Source organism: Drosophila rhopaloa, unplaced genomic scaffold, assembly GCF_018152115.1.
Source record: "Drosophila rhopaloa isolate 14029-0021.01 unplaced genomic scaffold, ASM1815211v1 contig_204, whole genome shotgun sequence".
Lineage (NCBI taxonomy): Eukaryota > Metazoa > Arthropoda > Insecta > Diptera > Drosophilidae > Drosophila > Drosophila rhopaloa.
The window spans coordinates 171,055-186,683 of record NW_025335089.1 but is presented as its reverse complement, the minus strand read 5'-3'; the positions used below and the strand labels follow the sequence as shown (position 1 = coordinate 186,683).

At 36.0% G+C, this 15,629-nt stretch overlaps 1 protein-coding gene across 4 annotated transcripts in view; it reads left to right on the top strand.

Annotated features, from left to right (window-relative positions):
• LOC123037892 (acetylcholine receptor subunit alpha-like) overlaps positions 1-15,629 on the top strand; it is a 159,040-nt gene that overhangs the window by 13,634 nt on the left and 129,777 nt on the right. For 2 of the 4 annotated variants that reach the window (XM_044460717.1, XM_044460720.1), the window contains exon 1: positions 4,562-4,697. The exons of 1 other annotated variant lie outside the window; for it this stretch is intronic. In XM_044460717.1, coding sequence (XP_044316652.1) covers positions 4,567-4,697 — 131 coding nt within the window. In that variant the 5' untranslated portion in view covers positions 4,562-4,566. Of the gene's footprint in view, positions 1-4,561; positions 5,024-15,629 lie in introns of those variants that run through there. One more of the 4 variants, XM_044460718.1, reaches the window with a different exon arrangement.

The window sequence follows — 15,629 nt, the reverse complement described above, 5'->3', positions numbered from 1 at the left end:
TGGCATGATACATTCACCACCAACAATAATTCTCTTAAGCCGAGACTTTATGATTTATCAAATGCAACCCACCAGACGGTCGATTTTTAATAGGGAATCGGTTGGGTACTAGTGGAAGACAAAAGTAGTTAAGTGACAAATGTAAAGTGAAACAAGAAAGGAAGCAAGCCGAAGTTTATGTACCCTTACAGTTATTACCAATCCACTATATTTCCATTTCTATGCTTATATTACTAAAAACAATGAAGCTACTACATATGTCGATTTTGCGCTGCATTTTGCCATCGTCTTTATGGCAGCTATATGATATTGTTGTCCGATTTTAATTTCATTAAAAATTCATTAAAACCGTAATTCTATAATATTTAAATCCCAAAGAGTAAAAAAAAATTGAAAACAACAAAGTTCTACCCTTGTAGAGGGTATTATAATTTCAGTCAAAAGTTTGCAACGCAATGAAGGAGATATTTCCGACCCTATAAAATATATATATTCTTGATCAGTTTCACCAGGAGAGTCGATCTAGCCATGTCCATGTATTCAAATCGGACAACAATATCATATAGTTGCCATAGAAGCGATGGCAAAATGCAGCGCAAAATCGACATAGCTTAATTGTTTTAGTAATATAGGCATAGAAATCGAGATGTACTGGATTTGTAATAACTGTAAGGATATATAAACTTCGGCTTGCCGAAGTTGGCTTCCGATTTTAATTTAATTAAAACCGTAATATTTAAATATTAAGGAGACATCTCCAACCCTATAAAGTATATATATTCTTGATTAGGATCGCGTTCTGAGTTAATATAAGCATGTCCGTCTGTCCGGTTGTCTGTTTTAAAAATATCGAATTGCAACTTGGCACACACCCTTTGTTCCTTTGCAAGCAGTATATAAGTCGGATCGGCCGACCATATCCTATAGCTGCCATTAAACTGAACGATCGGAAACGCAATAACTTTGGTGTTTTTAAAGATAGGAAGTTAGGACTTTCAATGGGTTTTATTTTCGGCCAATTAATCCGACCTACCAAATCATAAGGATTGGCCGACTATATCCTATAGCTGCCGCCCGAAGTTACCATTCCTTTCTTGTTTCTTTTAATAAAGTTAACATCTTATTAAGTTTGTTGTTCCATAACCATCAATGTACCTTGACTTAGAAAACTTTATTATATTTCAATTAAATGAAGCTGTTTTTGATCGATAAATACGAAATCCGATTATTCCAGAATGACATCAAAATTTAAAGCGGTTCATTGATTTTTTACACAGCTATCTTATTTCTTTAAATTGATAGGACAGCGAAATATATTCAACTTAATGAGTATATTGGCGCGAGGATGTTGCAGCTGTTTTTTTTCGATTTCTACTCAATTTTAGGCCGATTTCTTCACTATCGTGTTCATTTAACCCCTAACAGCAAAAAATTATAATGCCTATAATAATTTTTGTAAGTTCTGCTGTTGTTTTCACAGATTTCTTTTGTTTTAATTTGCAAATTAAAACAAGGTACAAGTATAAACGTCAGTTCTGCGTGATTGGATTATAACGACAGGAAGCTTGCACAGGCTTTTCAAATAATTTATTTGATGGATGTTACAAAAATTATAGCATTAAAACATTTACAACATTTTTCGGAAGAGCTGTGAAAAAAATTGAAATTATTCCGTGTTCGGATGTTATTGAGTAGTCTTTGAACCACTCCTTGTTATTTTGGCTCCCCCATATTACAAAAAAGTATGTAATAGTAATAATGAATAATAATAATAGCGGTGCTATTTATATAGTATAACACTACTACGGTCAATATTTGGTTACAAAAAAACTAAGAAATGTATATCAGCGAGGAAATGGCATTAAGCTGAGCTTGAAAAATTACTTAGGTCCCAGCAGCACTGCAGTCGACTTATTGCGTCATCGAGTTAAGGGGGTATATACCTTTTTCATTTTCAAAAAATCGAAATTTTTTTTTTGCTTTATCTTAAAGAACAACTTCTTGAGAATATTTCCCAAAATTTTCATAGAGATTTGAGCTGTAGAAAAAAAGTTACAGCGCTCCTAGCCGCGCGCCTCGTCCCCGCCCAAACCCAAACTTGAAACTTTAAACGCGAATATCTCGAAAAGGTTTTTTTATACCCTTGCAGAGGGTATTATAATTTTGGTCAGAAGTTTGTAACGCAGTGAAGGAGACGTTTCCGACCCTATAAAGTATATATATTCTTGATCAGGATCAATAGGGCAGTCAATATAGCCATGTCCGTCTGTCCGTCTGTCCGTCTGTCCGTCTGTCCGTCCGTCCGTCTGTCCGTCTGTCCGTCTGTTTCAATACCGTTTGCGAGCTCAGTTTAAAAGCTAGCGATCTGAAACTTTCACAGTCGTCCTAAAACAAGTGTACGCAGATCAAGTTTGAAAACCGCCCCGATCGGATGTCTATATCCTATAGCTCCCATAGGAACAATCGGATATAACTTGCAAGAATGGAAGATATTTCGCGCAGTGTAAAAGCTATTGACATAAATCTTTCCAAATCTTATTTTTTTATGCGTACCTTGATCAGAGTAAAAGCGCGTGACGATCGGACGTCTATATCCTATAGCTCCCATAGGAACAAAAGGGTAAAATCGGTTAAAATTTAATGATTTTTAGGATATTTCACGCAGTATACAAGCTATTGACATGAATCTTTCCAAATCCTATTTTTTATGCATACATTGATCAAGGTGAAAGCGCGTGCCGATCGGACGTCTATATCCTATAGCTCCCATAGGAACAATAGGGTGAAATCGGTCCAAATTTGATGATTATCAGAATATTTCGCGCAGTGTGTAAGCTACTAACATAAAATTTTCCAATTCTTATTTATTTACGCATATCTTGATTAGGGTAAAAGCGCTTGCCGCTCGGAAGTCTATATCTTAAAGGAGATAGGAAAAATTGTTAAAGGCTGCGAAAGTATCCCTTTTTTTCTATTTGTATATGACATTTTTGCAGTATAAAAGCAATTGACTTGAAACGATGCAAATCTAGTTTACTTATTTATACCTTATTCCTTTCCCTACTTTTTCACTTTTAGCAATTTCGTCAAAGTCTGCAAGGGTATTAAAACTTCGGCTTGCCGAAGTTAGCTTCCGTCCTCGTTTAAAAATGACTTTGCGGTGATATGGATTGGCGAAAAACTACTGAACCGATTTTCTTCAAATTTATTTTTAAATGTTCGTAATGAATTTTATTAGTACTTGAACGATCGTTTTGTCATGTAAAAATTTTTATTTCGCCGAAATAGATTATTTTGTAAGAATTTTCGCGTCCAAAAACGTCATTTTTTGCATTAAACGTTCCCGTATGAACAAAAAAAAAATTTTTTTTAAAACGTTCGTTCAAGTACAGGATACTACTTTAAACTAATGAAATATTTTTTCGGTATCAGTTGACCCATTTGTCCTGGGGAATTATCACCGCAAGGCTCTTTAAAAAAAAGGCGTTTAAGGGAAACAGCCACACCTTAAAAACTATTAAATATTTTTTCAAACATTTTTGCATAAACATTGTCAACAATCTAAACTTTCAGAAAATATAAACATTCATTTGATAAAAATAATAGTTACATACATAAAAAAATTCAAACTTTCCTATTTTTTTCGACAAAAAAAGGTATATACCCCCTTAAGGGAAAGCTCCGTAATTTTTTGTAGATAGGTTTGGCATAGAAAAATAATGATGTGCAAACATGAAGTTAAATAGGGTTTTAGTCAATTTTTGGGATCAACTAATAAGAAATTTTAGGCTTGTTGGAAAGTTGTTTGTCGATAACTTGTACCGCACAGAATCGTACGCCAGTATGGCAGAAGGTATTTCTCAAAAAATGGTATAAAAACATTTTATTATAAATTGTAAATTTCTTCAAAAGCAGAAAATAAAAACAGTTAGTTTCTATGGCGGCTAAAGCATAAACATATATGTACCTCGGTGACGGAGGCTATATGTTTAGATAAAACCAATTTCTTAAAAATTGGTTAGCTTAGTTTTTATAATGTTAAAAAACAACAAACCTATGTCGATTTTCATATTTTCTGTGGAAACTAATTGATTTAGTCGTCATATTGTTATAGAACTAGAACCAACAAATAGGAATTATTTTATGGTTTATCCTATATATATTGCGCATGCGCCAATATTTTATATAATTCGGTATAAAAAACTTTCTCTAAATATGTATAAAAGTTCCAAAGACCTTAAAAAACCCAAACAAAGTAATTATCTTTCGGAATTTCATTTCGAGTTGTATTACTTGTTAAAAGTTATTTTAAGATGCATATAATTGAATAGAATAACCATAAATGAACGGGCAACACACAGAAAATTCCATAATTTTTGCGAGATGAATTTATATTCTGTATATATGTACATATATTTTTTTTAACATTTTGATTTTCAAAATTTGACTTAACAAAAAATTGCACATTGTGTTTAAATTAAATAAAATTTCTACTTCATGATATTTTAGAACGATTTAAACTATACATTTAATACGTCAGTATGTACAATATATTCGGGGGAGGAAATGTATATTCCAGTCTCTTATTTCCATGCTATGGATGTACAGGGCTGGAACAGAAAGGGGAGGATTCCAAGGCATTCCTTCCCCAGTTTCAAAAGACAAATCATTGGTTTGATAAGCACATCGCGACATCGGTAACAAATTTTTACTTTTAAATGATGTAACACTAAAATTTAATCGAATTGTATCGTCAAATTGATATATATTAAATATTTTAAAATAAAAGAGATTGGAATCTTGTTTGATTGTGCACTGTGTCGTTAATAGGTGAAAATGTATTGCCTTCGTGAAATCTTATTGAGATGGCAAACATTTACTATACGGTTTAGCAACACCCTTTTTCAGGACATTGTCGACCACTTTAATATATAATAAAATAAAATACCATTGTAATGCACATATATGCAGTTACTTTGCTTATTGATAATATATTGTCATCACATAACATTGCATTCTAAAGGTGTGTATAGTTTGTGTTTACAATTTTTTGAGTAAAATCTAAAATTAATTTTTGTTGCAGGTTAGTTGATATCAAACAAAACGAGTTAGAAAACCTGTGATTACTAACATTTTCCGGCAAAACCTGAAAAAGTGAAGTTTAAAAGGTTGATTTAAAAAAACTATTAAAAGATTTATTTACAGGTACAGACATTATGCCCTAAAAATTGGCTTAAAGTCGATTTTTTCTAAAACAATCATATGAAACTCTTCTGAAAATCAGGAAATTGTCGATACCTGTTTTTACTGATAAAAAAGGAAATTTTTTTGTGGCAGTGGCTTATGTAGGGGACGATAGATAACGACTATATATAGTATGAATAATAAAAAAACTTTTATTAAATAAATGTTTTAGTGGTGTAATTTGCTTGTCTTAATTTTGTTTATTTTTAAGTTTTAGTTGTATCTGCCTAACGTTGCGCCGATGTGAATTATGTTGTGAATGGTTTTGGATATTTCATTTTAATTTTGCAGTTAAATTTAAAGTTAAATTTTAATTTTACAGCACAGTAATTAAATAATAATTCAAGTATATAATTTTATCTTTCGCGCGTTATCGGCGAAAGGAGAAGTTGTATAACCCAAACTAATTGAATCACGGCCAACATAGACGTAAAAAAAACTCGTCGCTAACAAAAACTTTTATGTTTAACAGAATATTAACAAGCTCCAAACATTTTGTACGGGGAAAGCGCAATTAGAAGGGCTAGCACAAAACAAGTGAGATTAGCACACAACTTAGTGAGATTCCTCTTCTCAGTCCACACACAATTTTTCCATGCAAATAATTATTATAACAAGAAAGGAAAGCTAACTTCGGGCGGAGCCGAAGTTGAAATACCCTTGCAGAATATTCTGTAAATTATATTCTCCAAAATTATTCATATGATGCATTCTTAACACTTATAAAAATCCCAACTTCCTAACTTTAAAAACACCAAAGTTATGGCATTTCCAATCGTTCAGTTATATAGCAGCTATAGAATATAGTCGGCTGATCCTTATGAAATTTTGAAATGTCGGATTGATTGGCCAAAAAAAACTCATAGAAAATCCCAACTTCCTAACTTAACAAAAACCAAAGTTATGGCATTTCCGATCGTTAAGTTATATGGCAGCTATAGGATATAGTCGGCCGATCCCGGCCGTTCCGACTTATATATAAAGCAACCACTGTAAATCCCACAAAGATGTACATGGTTTAAGGAATTGATGGTCAATATCTATCGACACACAATGTCTTTATAGACCAATATATATATAAATATCTATCGACCATAAATATCTATTGACGTCATACTGCATATTTGAAAAACGAAGTTTTTTTTTTCGCACGGAGTCCCACGGCTCACTTACCCGCCCAACCGACCGAGAGGCGCAGCCGTGTATCGTACGGCACGATTCACGAGAAGATAGACGCGAGATAAGAAAATATAGGTAAAGGTCCGGGGAAAAAAGTAATAGTAAGATCAATCTTGTGCCAAAGGGCAAGTATTACTCGTTTTAGGAGCGGCAGAGAGTCAAGATTTGAGATTACAGGAAAAAGTCTATTATAGTCAGAACATAATACTCTGAAAGGCTCATGCAAGGCATAGTTAGTAGTACAATGATTTAAAATTAGGGGAATATAATTTCTAGTTAATCTACTTGGCACAGAAAAGTTTAGCCGACTTACCAAGTCGGGGCAGTCAATATCACCATGTATAAGGTTATAAATAAAGATAATACCAAGCATCGTTCTACGGTTAGCTAGGGAGGGTAAATTAATCAACTGAAGTCTACTAGAATAGAAGGAAGGAAATAAATAAAGTTTTAGTCAAATAAGGATCATCAAATTCTTTTGACCACCTTTTAATAAATCCAAGCACTCCTCTGGCTTTATTAACCATGGACGAAATGTGATAGGAAAATTTTAGTTTAGGGTCCAAGATAACGCCAAGATCGTTTGCAAGAGTTATTTTATCCAAAGAGCTGCCATTTAACGTGTAAGTCGCGTATATCGGATTGGCCCGATAAAAAGTCATCAGCTTGCACTTGGAACCGTTAAAAGTAACCGTTTTAGTAAATTATTTCGGCACCAGTTTTGAAAATTATCTAGATCGGATTGTAAGTCTAAATGGCAGGAAATATCCTTATATTGCAGGCATAACTTAACATCATCTGCGTACATAAGTATGCGAGAATGACTTATAATTAATGGAAGATCGTTAATAAATAGTGTAAAAAGTAACGGACCCAGATGGCTCCCTTGTGGGACACCGGAGGTAACACGGAGAATTTTAGGAATTGAATTTTTAAAACCTTTGTGACCTACCATTCAGATAACTTGAGATCCATCTAAGAAGATCAACTGGAAAACCTAACAAGTCAAGTTTTTCCGAAACTCGACCAGTTAGGGTTTCTAGTTCATTTTCTTAGTTATCTGAAGTTATCTCAAGTTATCTGAATGGTAGGTCACAAAGGTTAGTTAAGTTATCTGAGTGGCAGGACACAAGAGGTCCTTTTTAAAAATTATCTTTCTAAAATTGTCCGCGTTACCTCAGGTAAAAGGTGGGAGGGAGCCATGTTGGATCGCTTTTTTTTACAATTTTTATTAACGGCAGTCCCTCAGTTATGTGTCATTCTCTCGTAATTATGTACGCATGTGATGTTCAATTATGCCTGTAGTACAAGAACAGTTCTTGCCATTTATTTGTGGTGAGATTGATACCCACGTATCTTCTCTGTGCCAAGAAGGTCAACTAGAAATTATATTCCCCTAGTGTTAAATCATATATATTATATATATATATTATATATACGACTTACATGAGCCTTACAGAGTAAGACTAAGATAGTCTTTTTCCTATAACCTTTATTTTAACACTGTAGGGTGTTACTACCTTTCTCAAATGTTGTCGAGCTTCTATATTAATGAGCACTCAATGACCAAAATCGTTTCACCAAAACTCAAAATAAAATGTAATATTGGCATGAAAACAGGTGAAAAACCTATTTAACACTTTAAAATAAACGAGTTTTTAATTTTTATACCCTTGGAGAGGCTATTATAATTTCAGTCAAAAATTTGCAACTCAGTCAAGGAGACATTTCCGACCCTATATATTCTTGATCAGTATCACCAGCAGAGTCGATCTACCCATGTTCGTCTGTCTGTCTGTCTGTCCGTCTGTCCTTTTCTACGCAAATAAGTCCCTCAGTTTTAAAGCTATCTGCTTTCCGAAAAATTGTCTTTCTATTGCAGGTAGTATATAAGTCGGAACGAGCCGGATCGGTCGATTATATCATATAGCTCCCATGGGAACAATCGGAAAAATATTTAAATATTACGGAATTACGGTTTTACTTAAATTAATATCGGACAACATTATCATATAGCTGCCATAGAAACGATGGAAAAATTAACGCAAAATCGATATAGCTTCATTGTTTTTAGTAATATAGGCATAGAAATCGAAATGTAGTCGATTTGTAATAACTGCAAGGGTATATAAACTTCGACCGGCCGAAGTTTGCTTCCTTTCTTGTTTTGGTATAATTTTTTTAAGTGCCAAAATACATGCTAACTATAAAAAATGCACGGCTTAAAACTGAAAATAATTGAATCGTGCAAACACAGGTCATGAAGACAATTTTTTAAATTTTGTCGGAAAATGTGTATAAATGATCAAAACTAATTTTGGCCTTGCCTGCGACGAATACGTGCAGGCGAAAAACAAGAAATCGACAAAGAGTGGGCACCAAGCTTTTTGAGTGACTTCTGTCGTTTAAATTCAAATAAATGATATGAAACCCTAATCAATTAAGGGCTTCGTATTTCTGTTTTGAGCAAATTAAAAGGAATACGCTAAGATTATGTAATAGAATATGAGTTTTGTTTGTTAAAGCTGTCTCCTTTTTCTGTTCACACTGCACAGGCTTAAAACTAGATCGTTATACGTTGCGATATTCGTTTTCGCTCTCTGACGTTACTCGTGTCGTTGCACAATCTACTCCTCGCTTTTCGCCTTAGGAGTTGACACCCCATTTGGATTCATTGATAAAGTTTTAGAACTGGTTCGTGACAGCTCGGCCAATCCAGCATTCGAATCGACCTCGGTACGTCCTCGATTCGATTCTCGACATCGCCGGAAACATCCAGCTCAACGATGTTAGAGTATTAATTTTGTCAGACGAATACACAGAACAATATTTACGCCTTGTAATCTGTTTACTTGGGGTATCTTCGATGACATAGCTATCATTTGCAAGGACCTTGATGATGATATAGGGTCCTTGCTAAAGTGATTCGAGCTTACGTGATTCGCCTGCCGCAGGTGGTTCGTTTTCAACGACTACAAGACTACCTGTGGAGCGGATAGAAGGGTTACCATGTTTAGTGTCAAACCGTGGTTTCCATTCGGGTCGCATATGCAATATTGACGACAGCTTGGTTTCGGTTTTCAACGACAGTCTCCTTATCCTGAACTTCCAAGTCCGCGTTTATCGCTGCAGTCAGACAACGTCAATGGGATTGAAGTTAAACACCGAACCCATTGGTGTAAATACTGATATTTATACTTTTGAGGGTATACACTCCATTGCAAGTTAAGATCCCAATCCTTTAAGTTGTCGTTCATGGTACGTACATTGTTAAGATTAGTTTGGTTTGCGCGCTCGACTTGTCCATTTCCACGAGGCGTTATTGTTGTGTTGAATCTCGTTGAACTAATTGGAAGAATACTGTAAATTCTTCCAATTAGTTTGAGGTAAACCCAGTTCCACGATCGGATATATAATCTAGACCGAAGTAGCTCGAACCTTTATTTTAAATGTTGTGTCTTTAGTGCTTTTAACTGCCCTTACAAACAGATATTTATAGAATAGATCGGATATGGCTAGTAAATGGGTATTTTCGCATTCGCTTCGAACAAATGGTCCCAAGTCATCACTGTGAAGCCTACGAAATGGTACCACATCACGCTCTTTGGCACAACGAAACCTATTTCGTTTTCGACATTACTGTATAAATGGCTTAAAGTTGGTTTAGCTGATTTCCTGTGTCTTGTCCCTTCAAAACTGCTAATATTTGAACAAGTGCCTTATCCTGAAGCTGCATGGTTAGTAGCCAGTCTCCGCAATTATGGCGTGTACTATTTCCTGCAACTACTCATCCACATGAGACAGTTTGACTTCCTAGTCGGAACCTTAGTAGCGACGGCCAAGGATTGGAGTTCGTAGCTATGGTATCCATTTTCGACTAAAAACTGCTGCATATCCCCAATCAAAGCTGTTTTACTCTACTTTACGCCAAAGTCGTAAACAAATTTTCGAAAGAAACCCGTAAGACCCAAAAATCGTCTGAAATCCTTCACGTTAGTAGGGGACCTTAAAGTTTTTTATAGCGCTCACCTTATTTTCGCCAGGTGTTATGCCGTCTTTGTTAACAATATGGCCCAAGTTGTAACGAAGAGTTAAACCGTTTTCTTCAATAATTTCAAAGAATTTGTCGAGTCGTCGCATACCGTCATCAAATGTTTTGCTTGGAACTATGACGTCAACTGAAACTGCGAGTACCTCATCTGTTTTTTTGCAACAGTCAAAGGACCAGTGGCCAAAACAGTCCACTTTAAGCCCTTCTTATAAAGTCGACCATAATGAGATTCGAAAAACGGTCTTGATAATCAGAGAGGAAAGCTTAGTAGTGGTACCTTTAAACGTTGAGCTCTTTTCTGATTGGAAGCGCTTATACCGGGCAACGCCAACTTTTCTGTTTTACTTGGACATTCTTCGAGCAAGATGCAAAGCTGAGAAAATCAAAAAAATGCTATCGCTCGAACAACCTACTATTCAAGAAAGCACAACAAGACAATTTCAAATCGGAACTTAACACTCTTTAACCAAACAGATCGGACTGAATATTTATAACGGTCTTGATAATCAGAGAGGAAAGCTTAGTAGTGGTACCTTTAAACGTTGAGCGCTTAAAGTGCGTAAAGTGCCTGGCAAGGAAATATTTTCCGACAATGGAAAAAATTTTAATGCAACTGAAAAGATTGTCAAAGAGGAGTTTAAGAATGTTGAGTTTGACAAGCTCGTTATAAAATATGACAAAATAAAATGGCGCTTCAATCCACCTGCCGCACCCCACATGGGCGGGGCATGGGAACGTTTAATTCGATCGATAAAAATGGTACTCAAATCCTTTCCCCGATCGCCAATTACAAAGACAAAAGTCTCAAAAATGCTCTTACAAGTGCAGAATACGTAATAAACTCCCGCCCACTGACCTTCGTTTCCTCGGAGGCAGGAGACAACCAACTAGCCGATCTATTTTGGAGGAGGTGGGTTAAGGAATACATGCCAATAATTACCAAGCGATCTAAATGGTTTGCCAAACGACAACCTCTGGTAGTTGGCGACGTCGTAATCATAGTGGACGAAAATCTGCCCAGGAACCTTTGGCCCAAAGGACGAATTACAGAGGTCGTCACAGCCAAAGATGGTCAAGTTCCATCTGCTACTATAATATAAAGACTCAACAAGGTATTATGTACGGCCAACCAAAATAGCTGTACTGGACGTTGCTTCTAAGTAAATGTAAACACCCCATAGCTGTTTACGTGGGGGGGAATGTTACCGCCCCAGTACATTTTTAAACGTCAATTAACTTACATAAATTCATCGGTTGGACCCGACACCAATCGAGACATCTCCCCGAAAATCGAGCGCCCAGACAGTTGCAGTGCGATCCTCAATAAGAGAGGAAGATTTTGTAAAGCTCTTGAATTTATCTTAATTTTGTAATTTGATTTAAATAATAAAAACATAAATTCATAAATCTGTGCTGTTAGAAGCTTTCATTAAAGGGTCGGCTGTAACAATCACCCTTGTGCATTAACTGCCTTCGAAAGGGAGACACTGTCAAAAAATTCAAATCGATTAGATGCAGAGTGTGCAATTCCTCACACCATACGTTGCTGCATATATATTCCCCAAACACAAATCTCGATGCGACTACATCATAGAGTCATTCCTGCAACTGCTGTTGTGAGCATTCAAACAAAAAGTGGCGGTTTTTATTGGCTCGAGTATTGCTCGACTCAGGATCACAAACAAGCTTTGTGAGGAGTTGATCACCAAGGTAGACCCTACCTGTTGAGAGATATGCGGCGAAATTTCCCGCTACGGTAGTACGGCAAGAGAGTGTGGTGCCGTGTGCACAGAAACAGAAAGATTCTTCTTCGTAAGAGTGGCCTATATAAGTCAGAATAAACAAAATAAGTTCATTACAACGTTGTGACCGATGAGCTTCAAGAGAGGACGTGTGCTTACGAGCCATTGCCGGAATTAATGCCAAAGGGCAAGTATTACTCGTTTTAGGAGCGGCAGAGAGTCAAGATTTGAGATTACAGGAAAAAGTCTATTATAGTCAGAACATAATACTCTGAAAGGCTCATGCAAGGCATAGTTAGTAGTACAATGATTTAAAATTAGGGAATATAATTTCTAGTTAATCTACTTGGCACAGAAAAGTTTAGCCGACTTACCAAGTCGGGGCAGTCAATATCACCATGTATAAGGTTATAAATAAAGATAATACCAAGTATCGTTCTACGGTTAGCTAGGGAGGGTAAATTAATCAACTGAAGTCTACTAGAATAGAAGGAAGGAAATAAATAAAGTTTTAGTCAAATAAGGATCATCGAATTCTTTTGACCACCTTTTAATAAATCCAAGCACTCCTCTGGCTTTATTAACCATGGACGAAATGTGATTAGAAAATTTTAGTTTAGGGTCCAAGATAACGCCAAGATCGTTTGCAAGAGTTATTTTATCCAAAGAGCTGCCATTTAACGTGTAAGTCGCGTATATCGGATTGGCCCGATAAAAAGTCATCAGCTTGCACTTGGAACCGTTAAAAGTAACCGTTTTAGTAAATTATTTCGGCACCAGTTTTGAAAATTATCTAGATCGGATTGTAAGTCTAAATGGCAGGAAATATCCTTATATTGCAGGCATAACTTAACATCATCTGCGTACATAAGTATGCGAGAATGACTTATAATTAATGGAAGATCGTTAATAAATAGTGTAAAAAGTAACGGACCCAGATGGCTCCCTTGTGGGACACCGGAGGTAACACGGAGAATTTTAGGAATTGAATTTTAAAACCTTTGTGACCTACCATTCAGATAACTTGAGATCCATCTAAGAAGATCAACTGGAAAACCTAACAAGTCAAGTTTTTCCGAAACTCGACCTGTTAGGGTTTCTAGTTCATTTTCTTAGTTATCTGAAGTTATCTCAAGTTATCTGAATGGTAGGTCACAAAGGTTAGTTAAGTTATCTGAGTGGCAGGACACAAGAGGTCCTTTTTAAAAATTATCTTTCTAAAATTGTCCGCGTTACCTCAGGTAAAAGGTGGGAGGGAGCCATGTTGGATCGCTTTTTTTTTACAATTTTTATTAACGGCAGTCCCTCAGTTATGTGTCATTCTCTCGTAATTATGTACGCATGTGATGTTCAATTATGCCTGTAGTACAAGAACAGTTCTTGCCATTTATTTGTGGTGAGATTGATACCCACGTATCTTCTCTGTGCCAAGAAGGTCAACTAGAAATTATATTCCCCTAGTGTTAAATCATATATATTATATATATATATTATATATACGACTTACATGAGCCTTACAGAGTAAGACTAAGATAGTCTTTTTCCTATAACCTTTATTTTAACACTGTAGGGTGTTACTACCTTTCTCAAATGTTGTCGAGCTTCTATATTAATGAGCACTCAATGACCAAAATCGTTTCACCAAAACTCAAAATAAAATGTAATATTGGCATGAAAACAGGTGAAAAACCTATTTAACACTTTAAAATAAACGAGTTTTTAATTTTTATACCCTTGGAGAGGCTATTATAATTTCAGTCAAAAATTTGCAACTCAGTCAAGGAGACATTTCCGACCCTATATATTCTTGATCAGTATCACCAGCAGAGTCGATCTACCCATGTTCGTCTGTCTGTCTGTCTGTCCGTCTGTCCTTTTCTACGCAAATAAGTCCCTCAGTTTTAAAGCTATCTGCTTTCCGAAAAATTGTCTTTCTATTGCAGGTAGTATATATGTCGGAACGAGCCGGATCGGTCGACTATATCATATAGCTCCCATGGGAACAATCGGAAAAATATTTAAATATTACGGAATTACGGTTTTACTTAAATTAATATCGGACAACATTATCATATAGCTGCCATAGAAACGATGGAAAAATTAACGCAAAATCGATATAGCTTCATTGTTTTTAGTAATATAGGCATAGAAATCGAAATGTAGTCGATTTGTAATAACTGCAAGGGTATATAAACTTCGACCGGCCGAAGTTTGCTTCCTTTCTTGTTTTGGTATAATTTTTTTAAGTGCCAAAATACATGCTAACTATAAAAAATGCACGGCTTAAAACTGAAAATAATTGAATCGTGCAAACACAGGTCATGAAGACAATTTTTTAAATTTTGTCGGAAAATGTGTATAAATGATCAAAACTAATTTTGGCCTTGCCTGCGACGAATACGTGCAGGCGAAAAACAGGAAATCGACAAAGAGTGGGCACCAAGCTTTTTGAGTGACTTCTGTCGTTCAAATTCAAATAAATGATATGAAACCCTAATCAATTAAGGGCTTCGTATTTCTGTTTTGAGCAAATTAAAAGGAATACGCTAAGATTATGTAATAGAATATGAGTTTTGTTTGTTAAAGCTGTCTCCTTTTTCTGTTCACACTGCACAGGCTTAAAACTAGATCGTTGTACGTTGCGATATTCGTTTTCGCTCTCTGACGTTACTCGTGTCGTTGCACAATCTACTCCTCGCTTTTCGCCTTAGGAGTTGACACCCCATTTGGATTCATTGATAAAGTTTTAGAACTGGTTCGTGACAGCTCGGCCAATCCAGCATTCGAATCGACCTCGGTACGTCCTCGATTCGATTCTCGACATCGCCGGAAACATCCAGCTCAACGATGTTAGAGTATTAATTTTGTCAGACGAATACACAGAACAATATTTACGCCTTGTAATCTGTTTACTTGGGGTATCTTCGATGACATAGCTATCATTTGCAAGGACCTTGATGATGATATAGGGTCCTTGCTAAAGTGATTCGAGCTTACGTGATTCGCCTGCCGCAGGTGGTTCGTTTTCAACGACTACAAGACTACCTGGGGAGCGGATAGAAGGGTTACCATGTTTAGTGTCAAACCGTGGTTTCCATTCGGGTCGCATATGCAATATTGACGACAGCTTGGTTTCGGTTTTCAACGACAGTCTCCTTATCCTGAACTTCCAAGTCCGCGTTTATAGCTGCAGTCAGACAACGTCAATGGGATTGAAGTTAAACACCGAACCCATTGGTGTAAATACTGATATTTATACTTTTGAGGGTATACACTCCATTGCAAGTTAAGATCCCAATCCTTTAAGTTGTCGTTCATGGTACGTACATTGTTAAGATTAGTTTGGTTTGCGCGCTCGACTTGTCCATTTCCACGAGGCGTTATTATTGTGTTGAATCTCGTTGAACTAATTG